Genomic DNA, 21,628 nt, shown 5'->3' on the forward strand with positions numbered 1-21,628 from the left:
CAGCATACATCACACCCCCCTCGCATTTTTTATGATACAACTGTAGTGAGATATATTGACGTTCATGTTAAACTTTACACAACATACTCAACAAGCAGGCCTTATCTGAAGCACAGATCGCATTGATTGATATTAATAACCCTTTATCAAACGGGTTCGGGGGTTCGGGTCCGCCTTTATTCAACACTTGTTTTGACGGTTCACACCTACGAAAATCACCAAGAAAAGTGGGCGAGTTTTAGCATAGTGCAACCTTATGGTTTGCCGTAGCCTCTTTCGTGTGTTCGGCACACTTTTGGAAGCCGTCCGTCGGAAGACTTCGCTGTCATTCTAATGGTTTGTTGCACTGCTGGTGACCACTGATTATATACTCCGTCTACAAAAGGGGGTGAGTATGTTGCCAGTTTTTCTCTTTATAGGTGTGTGTGTGGAAATATGTAATAGTAGTAACAATTGATGCCATACGGGTTTTAGAAGTATACTTATGATCCAGGGAATACTGTTAAAACTTTGTTACGTTTGGACAGAGGAAAAAATGGATATTTGGCTGAGGATTGTACGTTTACGAGCTATAAATAGGAAAAGCCCAAACAATTACATGTAAGTGCATAATGTTAAGCTTTCAGACAGACATTATCCAACTAAAAAAACTGACATCCTCCACATTAACGTTAGATTTCATGGCAGTTTTATATAATCTAGATTTACCAACCGATAACTAAGAAGGGCATGCATATAAGTACATGATATATGACGTCAGGTACCCAGCAACGTAAGAACTAATGTACACGGGGACAAGGTGAGTAAATATTTACCGTCATGACTGTATGTGTGGAGGGGCATAACAGTGTCCTACATACAAGCTTTGTCACATTTCATAAAATGTATGCATATTTTGATAAACGCGTTGGGGTGTCTATTTGTTTTTTCTTAGATACGTATAAAGTGGTACCTCTTTTCGGTCAAAACATTTACTCTCACTTGTATTGGTAACTAATTAATGATGGAGAAGGGACTTTGGTCAGAGGAACAACATTATATGAGACTACCGCATGTTTAACGAGTAGGAAACAATAAATTGTGTACACTTGATTTTAGCCACTTTTGTGTAAATCAACCGAATCTTGTTTAGCCAGGTTATGCGCCAATATATTTTGGCCGTTTGGTGTGATATAACCAGCTGCTGCCGCGCCACGTGCCTGCGAAGCTGATGTGTTACGCCGAAGGGCGGTTATACCGGCTATATAGATGCAGATACAAATACTACAATATAGCAGGCAGCAATGAATTGGCCACAAGTCGTTTTAGCCACTTTCGTATAAATCAACCGAATCATCCGTAGCCAAATTTCATCGTTCAGAATTTTGTTTTTGGAGGCTTTCCTGTCAGCAGCAATGGAATCATGTTGTTTTCTGTAGCTCCGATGGAGGGAGAAACTACAGACGCAGTGATAGAGGTTGGAGATGGTCAGACGAACAATGCTTTTGAGGCGGACGATACCAACAAGCGAGAGGGGAGCGGTGTTCTGAAAAGGAACGGTTCAAGAGTCAATAGGTGAGACAATATTTAAGTGAATTAACAGACATGGGTATGTAATCATATTTTGTAATGATTTAAGCAAATAGCCCATACGTATACGTAATGTATACAAATATATGTGTGCTAGAGAACGCAATGTTTGTAATATTAAAAAGATACACTGCAAGCGGTGCTGTTAACAAGTGACCACCACAATTGATGGCGTTTCAGCACTATGAATTACTAATTTGTGATTGTGAATGAAGTATCTTCCTTTTAATTTGAAAAGTGACTCTGTCTTCTTTTATAGTCAAAAAGCCCCCTCAGATGAAGTCGAGATGCAACCGCAAAGAGGTGTGCAGAAGGATGATACCGGTAATGTCGAGTCTCTCATTATTTTATTAGACCTTGAAACGTCAATGGACCGGAACGGTTGTTATGTCTTAGAAATTTGTTTTTGTCCCACGTCTTTCATTGTGAAATTGATTTGTTAAAAAAGTTACTGTTTGACGATATTGTAAAACAATCTCTCATTACTACCTTGATAATTACGACAGTTATAAAGGAAGAAACCTTGCATAAAGGTAGTCCCATAGCCTTTTAGAGACCGTAGGGGCAGTGTTTTATTTGGTACCCACTGTATCTAGGGCACTTTATTGAAAGGCGGAGCCCAAACCTCCCCTTTTCACACATGGGTTCAGTGAGGAAAGTCGTGTTAAGTGCATTTCCCAAGGCCACAATATCGGTGGCATGTCAGGGGATGCGGACCCCAAGAGCCTCTGGGTTTTGCCTTTTGGGTCAAAGACCCTTACCGTGACGCCAACACGACGCCACACAATCTTTGCTAGTAGCTACATATATCTGTGACGGCAGCCATGTTATCCCCAGACCACGCACGCGGGTTACCACCAGGCCCTCCACTTGACTGTCTGTCTGTATGTATACTGATGTAGTAGACCTTACGAAAGTCCCTGTACTTTTGTTGTATCAATACGGATTTCCCATCTAATGTGTAACCCCAGACCACGCGGGTTCCCACCAGGCCCTCCACTTGGCGCTCCTGCGGGATGACGAGAAACTGGCGCTGGAGATTCTGGACCAACACGTGGACTGCGCCAACATGGTCTGCTGCGACACGAACCACGATGGTAATGCGTTGTTGTTTGTCCACTCTAAGTGTATTATCCCGAAAAAAAGATTTGCATACTCAACAATATCACGTATACATGAAAAAGGGAAGGATTTGAAAATATACACGTTGAATGATAATGAAATACTATTACAAGTGTCTATGCTCTGATGTAAGTCAACTATTCGCGGAGGTTACTACTTCACCTCCAAGATTATAAATTGAAGCATTGTATTGGCTTGTGTTTCTGTCTTTCCCTGTGTCTGTCTGTATGTCTGTCTGTCTCTCCCTCTGTGTATGTGTGTGTGTGTGTGTGTGTGTGTGTGTGTGTATGTGCGCGCGCGCGCGTGTGTGTGTGTGTGTGTTTCCGGACCACAGTTTCTGTATATTCAACCAGAGGTCGCTTACTACGAAGGGGGCGAAGTCTGCTATCTCTGATTGCCTTCTTTAGATTCAAGTTGAGATCACATACAACACAATTTTCAGTGCTTTGAGCATGTTTTGATCTATTTTTACAGGAGAGTCCCCGCTACACCTGTCTATTTTCAACGGAAACTTCCGGCTGGTCCGTGAGCTTGTGGGCCGGGGAGCGGACCCGAACGCGCGGTGTACCGGCACGAACTTCTCACAGGCACACGGGAGGGAGGGGGACGTGCTGTTCTACTACGGTTAGGGACACACTGGCCACTGCTTAAATCCAAGTAACCTAACGTTGTGATAATGGAGGAAATAAAGTATCCAAGTGCAGCAGATTTTATACTATAATATGATGATAGATATAACTAGTATATGTAATCTAAATTTGTTTCCTGTTTTATCACAAACATACAATATACAGTATAAGATTAAGTAAGTATACCATAAGGTAGGAAAATGATAACGGAAAATGAGACAAAGGATGAACAGGAACAAGGTGAAGTTTGTCTCAAAATTTCATTTTGCAGGAGAGTACGCCCTTTCACTGGCTGCCCGTCTCGGAATGGAGCACATTTTCCGGTACCTGGTGGAAAATGGCGCTGATTTGGACAACCAGGACTCAAAAGGTAGTATTGCAGATCTTGAGAAATTGTCCAATGCACTGTTCGTCATTATTGTTCGTCACCAGTGTACCCGAACCATGAAGTCTTCTTTTGTTCTCTTTGTTCATCTGGCCATGGTACACGAGCAGTTCCAAGACTAATCTAATATTTCTCAAACCGTTGAGTCACACGGCTATTGGGCGCAGTACATATTCTATGAATATGACTGTATAGATAGCCCAAATATGTATTCATAGGTAGCGCAGTTCCTAGATAGAAATAACCGAAAAGAATACACAGGTTGATAAAACAAAAACTCTGAGCCTGATTGGCGTATTTTTGCTACAATCAGGCAACACCGTTCTGCACGTACTGGCCACCATGGACCACCCTGACGCGGCCTGCTCCATGACCAGGCTGATGCTGAACAAACTTAGATATTAATGTGCTTTTTGTTACTGCTATGATGTAGGCAACACCGTTCTGCACGTGCTGGCCACCATGGACCACCCTGACGCGGCCTGCTCCATGACCAGGCTGATGCTGAACAAACTTAGATATTAATGTGCTTTTTGTTACTGCTATGATGTAGGCAACACCGTTCTGCACGTGCTGGCCACCATGGACCACCCTGACGCGGCCTGCTCCATGGCCCGCCTGGTGCTGAAACTGGTGGAGGAGCAACTGGAAACTCTCAAGGCGCAGTACGACAACCAGCAACTCAGCCAGGTACTACCTAGCTACATGTATTACGCTTAGTATGAGATGTTTTTCTGCATTCGAACGTCTCAAATCAAAAATCAATTTTTTTGTAATGACTGGATGGTGATCATAAAAAATCACTATGTTATTTCATTATCTTCTGCAGACACCTCTACCGTACAAATCACTATATCTGACTGTTATCCCCACAAGACTAAGTACGTTGGCTCTAGGGACAATATTTGTGGCGTCGTGTGGCGCAACTGTAGAGCACGCGGCTGTCAAACAATGGGTCCCGGGATCTAATCCCAGGTGCGCCCAGAGACATGTCCGAACTTGCGCCCCGACGTTGTGCCCTTGGGAAAGGCGCTTAACACGACTTTCCTCACTTCACTCAGGTGTAAATGAGTACCTAGCTCATCTAGGGTTAGGGACGTCCCTCGGATAGGACGTTAAATGGAGGTCCCGTGTTTGGGGAGAGCAACACCCCGCGCACGTTAAAGAACCCACCACACCTTTCGAAAAAGAGTAGGGGCATGCCCCGGTGTGCGATGGTCCAAATCTTACAGTCCGGTCTGGGATGACATCTTGAAAAGGTGATAGTTCACCTGTTATTTCAATCCTTCCACAAAATGTGGTAAATCAAAATAAATAAATAAATAAAATATTTGCCAGGAGAGTTTGGTCACCATACATTCTATTTGCCGGTGCAGAAATGTTTACCTTCCCGCGGTCAGACTCTCCATGACCAATAAGTCCTTTTTATCAAATGCAAACCCTTCGATTCATTGTATATTATGAAGGTCTGGTTGAGGATAATCTGACTGCATTTCAGCTGCAATTACCGTTGCTTTTTTCTTATTCGTTCTAGAATGGTTAGCGTAATAATAAGAAATCTTTTTATTTGTCTATTCAGGAGGAGCTTGTCCAGATAAGGGAGAACCTGGATCTGGAGAAGATCACCAACAACGCGGGGTTTACTCCGGTCAAGCTGGCAGCAGATAGCGGCAATCTGGAGGTAAGCATCCAAGTACAAAGTAAGTCTATGGGTCAAAATATTCACACTGTCATTGCTTCTCATGTTCACTTTTCTTACCATGGCGTTTGTTTTTAAACAAATGAATTTGCGTTAACTTTTGCTTTAGGCAAAACTGACCGTTTTCCTCTTGATTTGCAAATATTTCAGGTCCTCCTGAAACAGAGCCATACGCAGCACGTCCCATGCATGGAAGTACAGCCCTGCTCTCAAGTGTCTGATTAACCATGTGTTGTTGATCTCCAGATGTTCCAGGTGCTCCTGGACCACAGCCGTAAGCACCACATCCTGCCGGATAGTACAGCCCCGTGTCCGAGTGTCTGTGTAAACGTGTATTGTCTATCCACAGATGTTCCAGGTACTCCTGGACCCTCAGCGTAAGCACCACGTGCTGTAGAAGTACGGCCCTGTGTCCGAGTGTCTGAATAACCGTTTATCCTCTATCCATCCATAGATGTTCTAGGTACTGCTAGACCCCAGCCGTAAGCAGCACGTCCTGTGGAAGTACAGTCCTCTGTCCGAATGTCTGAATAATCGTGTATCCACTTGTCCATCCACAGATGTTCCATGTCCTCCTGGACCCTCAGCGTAAGCACGTGCTGTGGTTGTAAAGCCCTGCCCACAATAACTATGATTGTGTTGTTGATCTTCAGATGTTCCAGGTACTGCTTGACCCCAGCCGCAAGCACCACGTCCTGTGGAAGTACGGTCCCGTGTCCGAGTGTCTGTACGACCTGACCGACATCGACAGTCTTCAGCACAGAGCGTGTAGTAATCTACTGGAGATCGTGGTCTACAGCAACGTACGCCAGCTCTACACTAACATCGAGGTAAAAATCCGTTAACACTTAATCATCATCATGTCGGGCGGGTTGCTATGTCAGGTTTGTAAGTCACTATATAAAAATGCTATTTGTGCACAACCAAGTGATTTATTCAACGACGTTTCGGTGACCGTCTGTCACCTTCCTCAGAGCCGCATCCGTAAGAAGCGACAACTATAGCTGCAATGCAAAGTGAACCAGTCAGAATCACCCAAAGCTTTCAAAGGTGAAGAGGACGCTCATGGCGTATGCTCACGGCGTCAAAAATTGTTACAGGGTCCCGCGTTAATTTTCAAGTCCGAGTTAAAATTATTCGGGGTCCCGACCGGGCCCAAAAAGCACAGCAGCCGCAGGGTGACCCACGGGGCCACGTAGGGGTCACGCACAAAGGTGAAATAAAACAGCCCTTCAACTACGCGGCGGGGCCCGTTTGACCCAAGCATAACCTATTGCTATCATGACGTTGGGACTTTCAACCTAACATTCGTAATCGTTGCCCTTCCAGGCTGCACGAATGGTCCAAGCCACGCCTATAAAACAGCTGCTCAACAAGAAGTGGACGAGTTTCGTGCGGGGCTGGTTCCTGGCCTTCGCGCTGGCTTACCTTGTTCACATCATCGTGTTCACCATCTGCTGCTGGTACAGGCCACTGCGGACTGTGGTAAAGGTGGTCAGCGACGGGACCAACAACGTCACCGTCACAGTGGTGGAGAAAGTACCCGTCTTTGTAAGTTTTATCCGTGTTATTACTCTACCAAGTATAAATATATCATAAAAGTTATATTATGGTTATAGGTACTAGGTGCTAGGAGTTCATAGATTAATGACATTCATCATCATCATCCACCGTGCTCATCATCTAAAGATTTTTTTTAGAATACATACAGACGTATAATTCCAATATGCCGATGAAGGTTAGGCATCCATGTAATAAGATACACTAGGTACCAGCTACTCAAGCAACTGGATACATTTTGGAATACCGTTAGTCAGTGACTGAAGTAAAGGTCTGAGGTTCACCAGGTTTGAAATGATAGATATTTATCTTGCGTATACTTCCAAAATGTTGTTGTCCTTTAATTTAAAAGACATTTTCATAGCATAGATGAGACCAACATTTTTCTACGCTATTTTCATGACTGATTAGATAATGTTAAAGCAGATCTCTCGGGCTGAAGTGCAACCATTTCTCTTTTCAGGAGTCGTACGACACACCGTGGCACCAGGCGCGACTTGGCGGGGAGATGTTCACACTGCTGGTCGTACTGGTCATCCTCTGGTGCGAGGTAAGTAGGCGTTGTCAAGCATTGCATAGACTTTGATATAGATTAAGTATTTTTTATAGTTTCCTTATCATTCTTCTCTCTGCAACGTAGGATACTAGGTATTCTGGACATCATAATATTCTTCATAGTAACTGCAATTGGCCTAATATCGCCATCATTAAAATGATGCAGTAGAGAGGTCAACCACAACCAAAAGGATTTCCCATCAGCCGACACGTTCTGATATGATTGTGCTTTATAAACAAAGGGGGCACCTAAGTGTTATGGCTGGCTTATATCGATCTCTTATCCGTTGTTGTAGATATCTGACATGATCCATGTGAGACCAGAAGCTTGTGGGATCCTCAACGGAGTCGGCAACGGACCTTTTCGTTTCCTGAGGTACTATACAAGATATGTTATATATCCTTCCTACTACTTCTACAAGCTAGACTTGAAATATGTCAAGATTTCAACTGCTAAATCCTGCCGCTAAATGTCTCTTATCGGTTCCCGAACGATTTACTATGACCATTTTGATTCATATGGTAGTTAAATCAAATGGGTGCTAGTATCAAACTATCATTCATATCAAAATTGTGTACAGAAAGCCATCTTGCTACCAATAGTCCAAAGCCTTTGATGCTAACGTTAGATTTCAACTTAAATTTATCATCATATCACAGTGTCCGTTTTACACCTAGTCCCTTCAAGCTTTCAGTACAAAGAAAATAAGAGAAAAATGTACGATTTTTCATCTATTCCAGCCTGCTATACAGTTGCGCTGTGCTGATCCTGTTGGTGTTCCGGCTGACTGACCACCCTCGGGAGGATGTGGTCATGTCGCTGGCACTGGTGTTCGGCTGGATGTTACTGTTGTACTTCTCACGGGGAAGCGAGGCTCTGGGGCCATTCACAGTCATTATCCAACAGGTAAGTATTGCGTAAATGTAATGTGATGTAATGTAAAGTAGAAGTGGTTGTGGTGTTGTCCTTGGTGCTGATATTGGGCTGGATGTTTCTGTTGTACTGCGTACGAGGAAACAACACTTTCCGGCGCCGCTTTATGTCATTATTCAACACGTAGACGTAACTGGAAACTTAGATTCATATAACACAGACATTCACCTGACCGAAATGTTGTTAGCTCGACAGTTACCTTCCTTCTGTCCTGAATCGAATAACAGGTTATTTTATCTATTTTATCTCTAGATCCTGGCAGGAGACATCGTTCGCTTCTTCGCCGTCTACCTTATCTGCTTGCTAGGATACACGGCAGGTAGGTGATCACATTCATCGATGAGTATCTTTATGTACTCCGGTGATCTATTGACAGCTTCATGTTTTATATACAGCTGTATAATTCTTTATGTTTTCCATATTTCATCGGACCAATATCTGTGATAGAGGTAGATCGTTAACGCATGTGAACGCTGTTTTCCACCAGTGTCTGAATTAAATCTTGAGTTATTGAAATGTTGAATTTAGATCTTTAAGATCGTTATGAACAATAATGGGACCTATTAGCATTCCTGGTCCATTTTTGCCAGCATGCTAAGACAATTGTTCGATCTCTTTTTTTGTGTGTGTAGCCTTCTACATCACGTTTGAGCAGGCTGAAGAGTACCTGGAACAGTTCCGAGACTTCGAGCACACGATGCTGACCCTGTTCAAACTCACGCTGGGCGTGGAGGACGTCACGGTGCTGGACAAGGCCCCCAACCCCGCCATGGCGGTCGCCTTGTTCGTCAGCTTCCTCATCTTCTCGTTCCTTCTGATGACGAACCTGCTCATCGGCATGATGGGAGAGACGCTGTCCAGGGTCTCCGAGGAGAAGAGGGATCTCTGGAAGCTGCAGGTTCGTAGGCTTTATTCACTAGTATTGGTCAAATGAGGAAATGTGTATTGAGAGTTGGGTTCTTTCATGTTGATCAGGATGGTGTGAGGGTGTCGTAGGAGAAAAGATGCCACTAGAAGCTGCAGGTAATAAGGACGTGATCATTGTACTTTGACGCTGATGAGGAAAAGATAGAAAAAAATGAGCTGGGTTCTTTAACGTGGAATTGGGATGGAGGGAGAGACGCAAGGGTGTCGTAGGAGAAACGGAACCTGTGGAGGCTGCAAATATATGGGGTCATTAGCTGTAGCGGTAGTGAGGGAAAGGTAATATAGATAAAGATAAGTGTGTTGGGTTCTGAAACGTCCATCGGTATGATGGGAAAGACGCTGTCAAGGGTTTCGGATGAAAAAAGAGACCTCTCGAATCCGCAGGTATGTAGGAATCAGTGAATGAATATACGGCAAATTTAGTGTCTGTGAGATAACAGTTTTGCAACAAGCCATTCAACAAATCTGTAATTCGTTTTATCAATGTTTGACCAATAGTATATTCTATCCATCTTAAAGCGTGCCTGCCTGATCCTCCTCTTCGAGCGGCGGCTGCCCAGCTGCCTGCGGCGGCCGGCGGGGGAGTACGTGGACGTGCCCGGGTTCGACCCCAACACAAGATACCTCCGGTTAGAGCTCTTACATTCATCTGGTGTAAGATGGACCAAATCAAGTCCAACAAGACACAAGATATACACAAACACACGGTTGAAAAGTTTATTGTCAAGTTTGATCTTGGATAGCGTATTTGAAGATAATGATAACTTAGGTAATTTGAAAAAAAAGTCGTAATAGTACATTAGTTAATATTTCGTCATCATCATCATCGTCATCATCATCAACATCATCATCGCCGCTTTCATCTGTTGACGATGCGGGCCACTATTGCATCTATATTCGGAAATATCATTAATACATCTAATCATTCAGAATGAAGGCTGTCAACTTCTTCCAAGCCATTTTGTGTTTCTGTTGATGTTCTGTTGATGTGACGCCCTATTTGACGCCACATATCAACTGACCGTCTACTTAGTGTAGTATATATTAGTGTAGCATATAATGCAATAATATACATAATTACACCCATTGTAAATAAGCAAATGATGTGGTACCAGTATTAATCAAACAATCCATGAATCCATATTTCTATCATATATCTATTTTTCCGTTATTCCATGTTTCAGGGTGAAGATTCTGGGCGAGCTGGAGGCTCGCAGCGAGGTGAAGTTTAAGCGGGCCCCGGCAAGACAGCGCCCGTCGTTCGCCCGGTCCGCGGCCGGCTCCACCAAGTCCGCCAAGATGCGCGCCATGGTCGACTACTGGCGCAAACAGACTACCAGTCTATAAAATAAACACTTATTGACTACCACCAGAACTAGAACAAATAGACTCAAGAACAGTCCAATCCTTTATATGACCCGTCTTTTAAATGAACAACGATATCTAAACTTACGTATACAGAACAGTTCCGTTTTCCCATTCTTTACATTCTGTACATTTTAACTGTTGCGAAGAAGTCGTGGCTTCACACATTAATGTAGACCTATGCTGATCTAACCAGTTGTCTTAAGTGTGCGTAATTGTCCTTCATAGTCATAATATGTATATCGTGTAAATACGTAATGCTACAACGTAGGTTGGTACTGAAAATATTATTGTTTCACGGTTGATTAAGAGACATAACCAACAATTATAATAATCACAGTTTCTGTAGCAACTAAGCAAATGGATGAATCATGAATTATAACTATTGTTTCACGGTTGATTAAGAGACATAACCAACAATTACTAGTATAATAATTACAGTTTCTGTAGCAACTAAGCAAATGGGTGAATCATGAATAATATACATATATGTACTATTAGTTTAGAAAGGCAAACTCCTCGTACTGAACGTTTCATACCCTAATCAACTCTTGTGCTCTGGATGTAATTGCATTGGCGCTTTCGTTTTCCATCAGAGACAACCCTTTTGAAACTAAAAAGGCTTTTCGATTATGCATCAACATATAGATAGGTCTACGTGTGTTTTGACGAGTATCTCTACCCAATGCTAACTCAAACGACCTTCATGCCACTGTGTGACATACTGACGCCCATGGTTGTTATTTGATTAGTGCCATCTTTTTATAAGCTAAAATCTCCTGCATTTTCACAACATTAGTTCTTGCGCTAAAACAAAAGTAGCTAATTGAACTATTAGCATACAACCTCGTCTTGACTTACTCTTCTATTGAGGATCAATACATCATGAATTGTCTAAACCTCATTAAGATTATCTATTCAGAGTTTTGGTATAAAACCTGGTTCTCGAGTTCTTTCCTTAGTCACTGACGAAAGATAGCGGATGCTGTCTAAAACGTCTATTTCAAAAAAAATTATCTAGTTGCTTTTATCAACTGTCATTTGGCGTATGAAGGCTTATTAGTTTTCAGCTTTGCATCAACAGAAACCTACGTGTTATTTGACGAGCACTCCTACCTCGTGACCTTCGCGCCTTTGTACGACATACTTGGCAACTTTACTGGGTCGCCGCGACGTCACATATCGGGTTTAGGCGCCAGTCACGTGACCAGACTCAGTAGATTCTGTCTGACTTCGTCCGCGAAGGATCGTGTTTTGCGTGGAACTCGGAGGATTGCCTGCTTATGGTAAGGATTATGTACTGTTTCCTTTTGTTTTTGCATAATTAGACTGTTGAGAATCAGAATGTATTACTAGATTTTAAGTATGCATAGAAATTTCCAAATTCATATAGGTGTAATGATATTTGATAGATGGAAATATTATTTCCTCTCCATTGCGTCAGACGCTCAAACTAGCACCCTGGCCAGTTGTTAAGACAATGATAGTCTGTTTTGGTTGGTGACATGACACAGAATGTGGAGAAAGAAACAAAAAGGACATCCTGCTGGTATATGGTTTTGTGAATGTATTTTAAGCTGTCTAGACCAACCGGCTGGTGGCGCATTTAGTAAGCGACAGTCGGTCACTCGCAGTCATCGGCCCAAATTCTAGATCAAGGATAACTGCGCTTTTCCCAGCATTATATAGATCGCTGTGACCTAGTTCCAATGCGGCTGAGTCAGTGACTGGTGGTTCAGAACTACCAGGTCTCCGGGTCACTTTTGTGTAGTGTTTTGTGTACATCTATAGTGACAGTACTTTTTAGTGATACAATTATTTTCTTCCAGTTACTTAGGCGTCTTTGACCCTGTTCACACTCATCAAAATCTATGTGAATCAATTCAAATCTAATATCTATCTAATTCCAGTAGCTATCAATTTGGTTGCGTTAGATTCACTTTAAGTGCTAATTAGAATTGAGCCGTATGGATTTTGCCAGAGGAATATATCGAACTTGAACAGCCCAATCATATTGATCCAATCCACCTAAGCAGCGTTTCGTCGTTGTTAACGCAACCGGATTTATAGCTACTGGAAATGGATAGATTAAATTCAAATTGATTTGCATAGATTTTGCTGAGCGTGAACACTGTTTAGTGTGAGGACTGGGGGAAAGCGGTTGTATCACTAGACAGGTAGCCACTAGCACTATAGACAGGATTCGTAATGATTGATTGGATGAACAAATTATCTACAAGACCAGGAAAAAGTCGCTACAATGACCAGGTGGTCCCTCGTGCTCAGTAGAGGTGGTCACTCTTACATAATTGAATGTATCGACATTTCACATTTGTATCAGTTGGAATATGCTACATTGTTATTTTGTCAGCTGTACCTTTATAGGTAGACTTTATTCATTTCTAAGCCTTTTAGATAGTTTTCATGTTCAAGGCCTATGGGATTGCGATTTATTGCTGTAACAGTCAAATGTCTGCATTAATGATCTTCATAACATCACGCGATCCACATATCATTTATTTAGGGTACAACTTCGGATTTTTTGTTGCATTGTTATTTGAAAGCTATTGAATGATATGTACATTAATACCGTATTTTGTCTGATTAATGTCTTAAACTCTTATGATTACGTCCCAATAGGCTTCTTTTCCAGCATCTTTGTATCTTAAGATTGTAAAATTTCAGACCAAAAATTACTAATTTGTACAATTCGTCTTACATTTGGATCCTGTCATACGCGGCTGACCTATCTCTCTCTCTGTCTCTGTCTCTGTCTCTCTCTCTCTCTCTCTCTCTCTCTGTCTCTCCCTCTCTCTGTCTCTGTCTGTCTGTCTGTCTGTCTGTCTGTCTGTCTCTCTCTCTCTGTCTCTGTCTGTCTGTCTGTCTGTCTGCCTCTCTCTCTCTCTCTCTCTCTCTCTCTCTCTCTCTCTCTCTCTCTCTATGTGTGTGTGTATACATTGTTGTACTGGCCTACGTGCCTCAGACACATGCATTATTAATAAGCAATACCCAAAACTTTCCCTAGTCTCTGTTGTTATTGCTTACATAACCCCTTCCTCTGGACGTTACCTACCATCACAATTATGGACTTCACAATTTTTGTTTAGTGGCATCTTTCTCATCCATTTCATCACTATTTATTTATTTATTTTTTGGTTCAGCATGTACATGCCATGGTTGCCCAACTAGCCGGAGGCTATAACTAAGGGCGAACCCATGTGCGGCCATTGGACTGTAGGTTTTGAACCACTCACAACGGGAAGGATCCCTACTCTTTTCGATAAGTGCGGTGGGTTCTTTAGCGTGCTTGAGGTGTGGCTCTCCTCAAACACGGGACCTCCATCTAACGTCCTATCCGAGGGACGTCCCTAACCGAAGCTAGGTACTCATTTATACCTGAGTTAAGTGAGGAAAGTCGTGTAAAGTGCCTTTCCCAAGGGTACAACATCGGGCATATCGGTGGTTTCGAACCCGGGACCTCTCGGTTGTGGGCGAAACACCCTACCGATAGCGCCACACGATGCCACTATTTGAAAGTCACGAACAACATCTCCCCATGGCATTGTCTGTGCCCTTTTCTCTATTCCCCTCACGTGTACATCACCGTTATCAGGTTTATGTCTACGTGCGCGCGGATGCGTTTGCGACCTACTTTCACGCCGAGTCAACGACCGGGAGGTCGTTCCGGAGTATATGATACTAATGGTGTCATTGACCTCCTGTCTAGGCAGGGTTATTTTTGACAGGAGTAAATGGGTGGAGGTTAGACAGGGGTAGATGATGCAATTGCGATTCTTTACAAATTGATATTATTGTTTCGTTACACGTTTTTGATAACCAGATTTAATCATTAATGCATTAGAATATTTATTTGCGCTAAACATATGTTCACAAAGTAGACCTTTCCAAATATTGCCTTATGAAACATTCAAAAGATCTTAAAAAATCAACTCATGTATTTTCCCTCCGCGTCATTTCTATGTATTATGCCGAAATTTTTGCCCAAAATCAAACATTCAAGTCAAAGTCAAAGTAGGGCGATCCGATATCGGGAACTACATGAAATTGATTTACAACATTGATTTCACCATAAACGGTCACAAAGCGACTTTATAAAACCTGCTGGATATCAAAATCAATTACGAGACAACGGACCATTCCATTTCTAAAGCTTTAGGGGGTGGAGCGGGGTTGGCATTGGTATATGGTGGTTCATGGTTCCAACTGCACATGCGCAGCGAAATGCATTGTGGGTGATATGTCAAATGTGAAAGCCCTCAGTTGTGAACAGTTCTGGACCAGGGTTGATTCATGTTCAGAAGTGTTGTGTTTATGTCTCAAGGGCCTTCAACTTTGACATATTACCCATAATGTACTTCGCTGCGCATGCGCAGTTGCAGTCGTAACCCCTCATTCTTCAATGTTGTAAGATCATTAAGGCTATATACAAACACGATGATGATCATGATAACGATGACTATTATAATAATGATAATAGCTTGTTGAAAATGTTAACGTACACTATATAAAACATGTCAGTCAATGTTGAGGAAACATCACTAGAGTCCTAACAATGCGGCAAGAATGTCTGGCAGTTTTGTGACTGATATATTTGTTAAATATCAATTCAGATGACGGAAATATCAAGACAACCACGCCCCTCAGCGGCTGGAGAACGAACTGCAGCCAACTGGCACGACCACATGGTGACTTCGCTGAAGGTAAGGCAAGAGAACAAAAAGATAATCACCAGCTCCAGTTTAGATTAATAGAAGCTGAAATGAAAAATTCATGTAGTTAAAGTAGCTTATTAGTTAAATTAGCTCAATGCTATTACCTGGTACCTTGTTTATCTACTATGTTTATACAGTTAGTAAGTTTAATCAAGTTCATTTGGCTCTCAAACATAAATCTGCCAAAAAAACACACATGAATATTATCACGATCTTATGTTGGTATCTCCAGCTGTTTAATCTCTTCATAGGTGAATACGGTATAAGGAGTTTGGGAAGTTCGCTTTTATGTTTCAGGTTGTCATATAGGCTTATTCTATAATGATTTCTGTTATCCTCACCAGCCTGACATGGCTGACTGCCCACCCGTGAAGCTGGTGTGGTGCGGGGACATCAGCGGCGAGGTCGGGGTGATGGGCTCCTGGGACGACTGGAGTAAAGTCTGGAAACTTAACAGGAGGTACGTCGACGAAGGTTAGACATCCAGGTAATGAGATACACAATGTAACAGTTACTCAAGCAACTGGGTAAAATGTGAAAACGGATATACGTTTCAGACAGTATCCGCTGTCTTTTGTCAGTGACTAAATGAGAAAATACTTTTCAGGGTTTAAACCATCCTCGTCTCAAGAAAGTTATCTTATCCTTCGTATGTCGTCTCCCAGGTTTTTAACCCAAAGTCTGAGATTCAGACAGTGTGTTCCAGTGGATGAATAAAATGAATCGGTAAAACTTTTGTTTCGTTTTCCAGCGGGAATGGCGAGTACAGCGTGGCGCTGAGGATTCCCTGCGGTCAACACGAGTACAAATTCCGGGTCAACGACAACTGGTTCCACGACGCAACCAAGGTAATGGCCGCTCATTGCACACGAAGACTTAAAAGTTCTAGTTCCATCTTGATACTAGGTTGACTATTTTAGATAATCAGTTGGTCTGAATCAAGAACTGGTGTACAACAGTCGATCATACGTACGAATACAATTTGTAGACTGAGCCAGATCAGAGCTATTCAAATATATGTAGCCAGCGCCCAGGCATGGAAATTGAATATTTGCAATTGAAATAATAAAAGCAGTTGATTCTCACTCCCTTTGTCGGTCTACTCTCTTTACTAGCCGACTGTGTCCAACTCGTTCGGGACCCTGAACAACATCGTGAACGTAGTGAAGGCCTCCAACGGTCCGACCAAACCCGGCATCAATGGAGCTCCTAAGACATCAATCGCCGACAAGATCCCAAACGGAACTAACGGGCCCCTTCAAGCATCCGACTCGCCAAAAACCGCCAAAGAAGTCTACGAACTCAAGACGAACACCACCAACGGCACTGCGCCCAAATGCCAGGAGATTCGCAAGCCTGAGCCAGTCAACCTGGGTGACGTTGGATCTGGCCAGCAGCCTCCTCAGAAGACCGCTTCCTACCGAGTTCCTCCTACGGTCCTCCCCAAACCTGCGAAGGTGACCGTGGCCACCGCTCAAGCTGCGTACCCCCACCTCATGAACAAAGAGGTTTCTGACGCAAAGCCTATGAAACAGACATGTCCGATGTCCCAGACCATGGCGGCGGACAAAGATGTCTCTGGCGTTTGGCAAATGCAGCAGCAGCAGACGCACCCGATGTCAAAGACCACCGCTTACCGAGTTCCTCCGCCAACAGTCCCACCCAAAGCTCCGACGGAGGCGGCACCCACAGCACAACACACCGCTAGGGCTCGTCCGGAAGCAACAACCGCCGCTCCTCATCATGTGAGGGCTCGTCCGGAAATCCCACAGAAACGTGCAGCAGGCAAGCCTGGAACAGCTGGAGGTGATGATGATGTTGTTTTTCATTCAAAACTTTCAATTATAACAGTATTGCAACCAACTAGATGCACATTGTTAGCTGAATTGCACTGTAAGAATACAATACAATTTAAGTTCGGATTGTGACAAATACATTGGTTATAAAATCAACAGTGTTTACAATTTATTGAAGTCTACTGTGAGTCTGGTATTGTCTTTAAAGTATTATTACTTTCCCTGCATTTTTTTTTACAATCACAAAAGATTTATAAGTTCTTTCTTTTTCTTTTCAAAAACACGATTTGGTTTAAAAATATTGTTTTTGAACAATATTGATTGTCTGCTTGTATCATAAAGATACATGTAATTGTAAAAATTATGATAATCTGATGTTATTTTCAAGTTGAACGGCATAGGAAGCCTGAAGCTGCACCACCCATGGCAAGGACTACGTTTGAACAGCCTCCCATGACAAAGCCCAAACCCACCCAGAAACGCGTGGTCCCCGCACAAGCTACATCCAGGACGGCGGCTAAAACAGCGGACGGCAAGGGGCCCTCCTCACAGCCTGGCCAGGCAGAGACACGGTATTGAACCCTTATTCCTTTAGTACGAGGGTAATCTTTTTTACTCATACTCAATGTTATAGTTACTCAAGCAACGGGATAGATTTGGAAACGGTCAGACGTTTCCGATAGCATCGAGCAGGTAGCTTCAGTAACTGTGGCCTTGCGTATCTTATTACCTTGGAGTATAACATTAGTCGAAGTTCTTTATTCATAACCGATTATTGCTTGTACATATTTTCACATTAATCAACTACAAATATATTAGCAATTGGATATCAGAGATTTTGTACCACAGCCAAGTTCTTTTCCAGACTTTCCCTAGGACAATGATGGCTGCAGTTTACTTCTCGCCACTAGGTGGTGCTGTAATGAGAGGAATAAACTCCGAAAAATATTGCCCTAACAAAAAAGTTGATAAAAGGTTGGTAATTAAGGAATATTTCTTGTTTTATTTCCTTGCAGCCATAAGTTTGCAGGAAGAAAGTTTTAGAGTCACAACACGAATTCTTCGCAAGTACGTATTAAAAGGAGGTAAGAACTGACACCAGTACAACGTCTTCTGACTTGCCTTTGAACTATTGCTTAAAGGTAAAGGTATATCTTTTGCACACTTAGTCATGATATGAAGTTTGGATTAACTTTACTTTTGTTTTACCTCTTATTTTCAGATCAGAGAAAACGTGAAATACCTAGCGATGGAGACTTCGACTTCGACTATGACTATGATGACTATAGAAGACGAATGCACGTTCAAACTAAAGTTTAAAAAGCCAATGTCAACAAGAGTCTTAGTGAAACGTGTCTTTTTGCAGCTATGCACGCGCTATGAGCGTAACAACAGAAACAAAACCTGAGCACATATAATATAAGACCTGTGATGAAAGTAACAATTTGGTGTTCATTCGGAGTGAAGAACTGTAACAGTCACATGGAACTATGATATGTTCTATATTTAGATTCTAAGTAACTAAAGAATAATTAGTCGTTGATTGTGATTCATACAGATAGAACAATATTCTTAACTAATCATTAATTAGAAATAAAAATATGATTTAAAGCAATGCAAAGTTACATGATGCAAAGAACACTGACGATTATGACACGCTGCTACGTGTAAATGATATGCTGCTACTAGATTGGATTATAGTTATAAAACTGATAGCTAAGCTTGAACAAATGTCAATATCAATGCGGCTACCATATGGTGCTGCTGCTTTCACTTACTATTGGTGGTAAACAAAATGCTTGTAGCTACTATAAAAGTATGTGTTGTAAGCAAAGTAGGCCACAATACAAAGAAATGTTTTGTTAAGCACATATTACATAGGTTTGATAAAGATCTAGATGGATGTCACTTCGCCCCAGGGGAATGGAGACGTATTTGTCTCGTCTCTCTTTTTCTCTCTATCTCTTTATGTGTGTGCCCGTGTCTCTGCAGATTCCCTATATAGTTCTACTTGGGCATGTACAAACAACATGACGACATCAGCCACCTTAGCTCAGAGGTAGAGCACTGGTCTCGTAAACCAGGGGTCGTGAGTTCGAACCTCACAGGTGGCTGAACATTTTACGAAATCTTTTTCTCAATTACCCTTCTTCATCCAGAGTGATATTTGTATGTCTTCGTAATGGGCTGGATCCTCAGCATATTCAAAGCAGCCTCGTAATTTAGCCCCAATAGTTAGAAAATTAGTTAAAATCCTCCCACACCATTATTGATGTATGGGACGGTGCCCATCTCCGTTTCATAGCCCTGGGCCACACTGTGGTGCAATCACTGTAGCAGGGGGCTAGTCCACTGGCAGTAAAGTGTGTTTAACTTCCATACTGTTTCAGAAGTATGTACCATTTTTATAAAGTCTTTGGTATGACTCAATGCGCCTCTTGTCCAGAGGTGTCCTACCTGGTGCTTGAACCCCAGTCCTTCTGGTCCAAGTAATTTGAACCAGATGTGGTGAAGAAGCAGAAGCGCAGACCACTACACCACAGGGACACCCCAATTCAGCCCCAATCCTGCTATAAAATGTGTGAGGGGGTAAAGTCTGCCATTTCTGAAAAAAAAAACCTTGTTCATGAATGAATCATCATGTGTATGTCCAGCCCTCACCAAGGCTTCTTAACATCTTAAGCCCCTGTCACAGCCGACGATGGTCTCGCGACCTTCTCCTGACCTCGGTTTGGAGTTAGTCGTGAGCAAGGTCATCTGTCGTTGGGAGTTGGTTGGCGAGGTTGCCTAGTACTCTTTAAAACTCGTCTGCGCCAGTCGACTACACATTTTGAAACTTCAAAGGTGGTAAAGTGATATTCTGCTTAAATGAGATCGGTGGAGCGAACTGTAACTAGAATAGTGACATTACTAACACAGAGCAAAGTTGTGGGAAAGTCCTGAATGTGCGACAGAGGCTTTACCCTATTACCGTCATGGACGAGTATTGCGACAATAAACACGCCAGGAATTTTGTGGGCACCTCGTTTAGCTTTGACAACAAGAGGTGCCAAATAACCCCCAGTCGTGCCTGTGGGCATCGTGACGTATACACGGAGTAAATATATTTCATAATGTATCTTGGCGTCAGTCCCAGCCCGGTCAGTTTACTTCGGGCAACCTCAGGAGACGATCTTCTCTGCTCTGCGCTGTAGAGTTTGCAAAATATACAGGTGAGCATTCATCTAACTATTTTGCATTACATTGCTATCTTAGTAAGTACTTTTAATCTAGCTAGTGATGTATGTTACATATTTCTCAATACGGAATACATTATTAAAGGTAAACGGATGTATGAAGTCACACGCGCTTATAATCAAACTACTACAGGTTGGATATTATAATCGTTCGGACAAGATGATGATGCTTGTAAGACACGAACGAGTCACCAGTTATGGGTTTGTAGAAAGCCTCTTCTTTGCCACAGCGTAGGTTTATATCTGGATAATTTATAGTTCGCAGTTGGTTGTTATTGCTGGGATGTGTACGTGCTTGGTCGACCTCAGAGGGTCACCGACAGTTGACGGGTCGTGTTACTATGTAAATATCACAGCCGGATTACTCTGGTGTGAGCTGTACCGCTCTAAAAATGTACCCAGATGGGCAATAGATAAACCAATAGTTGATATTTGCTGATCAAATGATTTGAGCAGTATAGTAATAACAATAACTTTTGGTCTGCATTGTAGTTCAATACAGAGGAATGCTTTGTTAAAGACCATACATCAACGGTTGCATGATTGCGCTTACCGAACGACTTCGACATAAATAAAAGTAATGGTCAGTCAAAACTGGATGTAGAGGGATGTGGTAGAAACACAATGACGCAGATTTATCTCAACAATGTCGCTATTCAAATTCTACCAGCTGAAAGATGATATTCCTTTTCGAGGACGTAATTTTTCTAGAGGTGTCGATGGACAAGAGAACTTGACCGCAGCACGTTTTGGAAGGTTCACGACAAAGTCAATGTCACGACTGAGATTCCATAGGAAAGTCATAATAACAAATACATATCACGAATATATTTGACAGTATTTTTGTTTGTTGTGTTGTCTTTACTTAATGTTATTTGCAACAATTTCTACATCAGTTTGTCGAAACTTCTCGGCATTGTATTTTTCTTTTTGTGGGTACGTATTTTGTTAGTCTAGGAAGTGTAATATGATCAATTGGATGTTAGAATTGCAACATTCAATAGATTTTAGTCATGTCATTTGTGATGATTGAATTGATCATCTGATGGCAATTTTGGTAACAGTAGTTGGATTGTATGTTTCACTAAGACCATCATTTTTTTGTATTTTAACCTTTA

General features: G+C 42.3%; 4 protein-coding genes and 1 non-coding gene across 5 annotated transcripts; all 5 read left to right on the forward strand.

The window, feature by feature from the left end:
* The first annotated feature begins 105 nt into the window (after window positions 1–105).
* On the forward strand, window positions 106–4,230 carry LOC136424589 (transient receptor potential cation channel subfamily V member 6-like). The gene is made up of 7 exons (XM_066413203.1): window positions 106–388; window positions 1,419–1,554; window positions 1,829–1,893; window positions 2,541–2,666; window positions 3,166–3,315; window positions 3,592–3,690; window positions 4,139–4,230. The coding sequence occupies exons 2-7, from the start codon at window positions 1,424–1,426 to the stop codon at window positions 4,228–4,230; spliced, it is 663 nt and encodes a 220-aa protein (XP_066269300.1). The 5' UTR covers window positions 106–388; window positions 1,419–1,423.
* A 32-nt stretch (window positions 4,231–4,262) lies between these two features.
* On the forward strand, window positions 4,263–7,989 carry LOC136424591 (transient receptor potential cation channel subfamily V member 6-like). Its single transcript, XM_066413206.1, has 6 exons — window positions 4,263–4,395; window positions 5,285–5,386; window positions 6,058–6,234; window positions 6,734–6,955; window positions 7,428–7,514; window positions 7,816–7,989. Exons 1-6 carry the CDS (start codon window positions 4,288–4,290, stop codon window positions 7,987–7,989), a joined length of 870 nt encoding a protein of 289 aa, XP_066269303.1. The 5' UTR covers window positions 4,263–4,287.
* Window positions 7,990–8,239: 250 nt separating this feature from the next.
* On the forward strand, window positions 8,240–11,278 carry LOC136424448 (transient receptor potential cation channel subfamily V member 5-like). The gene is made up of 5 exons (XM_066413049.1): window positions 8,240–8,426; window positions 8,706–8,772; window positions 9,086–9,351; window positions 9,900–10,009; window positions 10,565–11,278. Exons 1-5 carry the CDS (start codon window positions 8,334–8,336, stop codon window positions 10,725–10,727), a joined length of 699 nt encoding a protein of 232 aa, XP_066269146.1. The 5' UTR covers window positions 8,240–8,333; the 3' UTR covers window positions 10,728–11,278.
* Window positions 11,279–11,710: 432 nt separating this feature from the next.
* On the forward strand, window positions 11,711–18,416 carry LOC136424449 (uncharacterized). The gene is made up of 7 exons (XM_066413050.1): window positions 11,711–12,031; window positions 15,377–15,466; window positions 15,823–15,938; window positions 16,230–16,326; window positions 16,594–17,284; window positions 17,663–17,846; window positions 18,291–18,416. Exons 1-7 carry the CDS (start codon window positions 12,029–12,031, stop codon window positions 18,316–18,318), a joined length of 1,209 nt encoding a protein of 402 aa, XP_066269147.1. The 5' UTR covers window positions 11,711–12,028; the 3' UTR covers window positions 18,319–18,416.
* A 900-nt stretch (window positions 18,417–19,316) lies between these two features.
* On the forward strand, window positions 19,317–19,388 carry Trnat-cgu (transfer RNA threonine (anticodon CGU)). The gene has a single exon. It is a non-coding gene; the product is annotated as a tRNA-Thr (tRNA).
* Window positions 19,389–21,628: the final 2,240 nt, after the last annotated feature.

Source organism: Branchiostoma lanceolatum, chromosome 18, assembly GCF_035083965.1.
Source record: "Branchiostoma lanceolatum isolate klBraLanc5 chromosome 18, klBraLanc5.hap2, whole genome shotgun sequence".
Lineage (NCBI taxonomy): Eukaryota > Metazoa > Chordata > Leptocardii > Amphioxiformes > Branchiostomatidae > Branchiostoma > Branchiostoma lanceolatum.

What these genes read in the sequence shown, in the direction of transcription:
- LOC136424589 (XM_066413203.1), top strand. Translation starts at nt 1,424, where the DNA reads ATGGAGGGAGAAACTACAGACGCAGTGATAGAGGTTGGAGATGGTCAG. An exon ending in CTGCGACACGAACCACGATG is followed by an intron (nt 2,667 to 3,165) that starts GTAATGCGTTGT and finishes CTATTTTTACAG; the next exon opens with GAGAGTCCCCGCTACACCTG. An exon ending in GGACAACCAGGACTCAAAAG is followed by an intron (nt 3,691 to 4,138) that starts GTAGTATTGCAG and finishes GCTATGATGTAG; the next exon opens with GCAACACCGTTCTGCACGTG.
- LOC136424591 (XM_066413206.1), top strand. Translation starts at nt 4,288, where the DNA reads ATGGACCACCCTGACGCGGCCTGCTCCATGGCCCGCCTGGTGCTGAAA. An exon ending in CAGATAGCGGCAATCTGGAG is followed by an intron (nt 5,387 to 6,057) that starts GTAAGCATCCAA and finishes GTTGATCTTCAG; the next exon opens with ATGTTCCAGGTACTGCTTGA. An exon ending in AGCTCTACACTAACATCGAG is followed by an intron (nt 6,235 to 6,733) that starts GTAAAAATCCGT and finishes TTGCCCTTCCAG; the next exon opens with GCTGCACGAATGGTCCAAGC.
- LOC136424448 (XM_066413049.1), top strand. Translation starts at nt 8,334, where the DNA reads ATGTCGCTGGCACTGGTGTTCGGCTGGATGTTACTGTTGTACTTCTCA. An exon ending in TCACAGTCATTATCCAACAG is followed by an intron (nt 8,427 to 8,705) that starts GTAAGTATTGCG and finishes TTTTATCTCTAG; the next exon opens with ATCCTGGCAGGAGACATCGT. An exon ending in GGGATCTCTGGAAGCTGCAG is followed by an intron (nt 9,352 to 9,899) that starts GTTCGTAGGCTT and finishes TCCATCTTAAAG; the next exon opens with CGTGCCTGCCTGATCCTCCT.
- LOC136424449 (XM_066413050.1), top strand. An exon ending in GGTTCCACGACGCAACCAAG is followed by an intron (nt 16,327 to 16,593) that starts GTAATGGCCGCT and finishes TCTCTTTACTAG; the next exon opens with CCGACTGTGTCCAACTCGTT. An exon ending in CCTGGCCAGGCAGAGACACG is followed by an intron (nt 17,847 to 18,290) that starts GTATTGAACCCT and finishes ATTTCCTTGCAG; the next exon opens with CCATAAGTTTGCAGGAAGAA.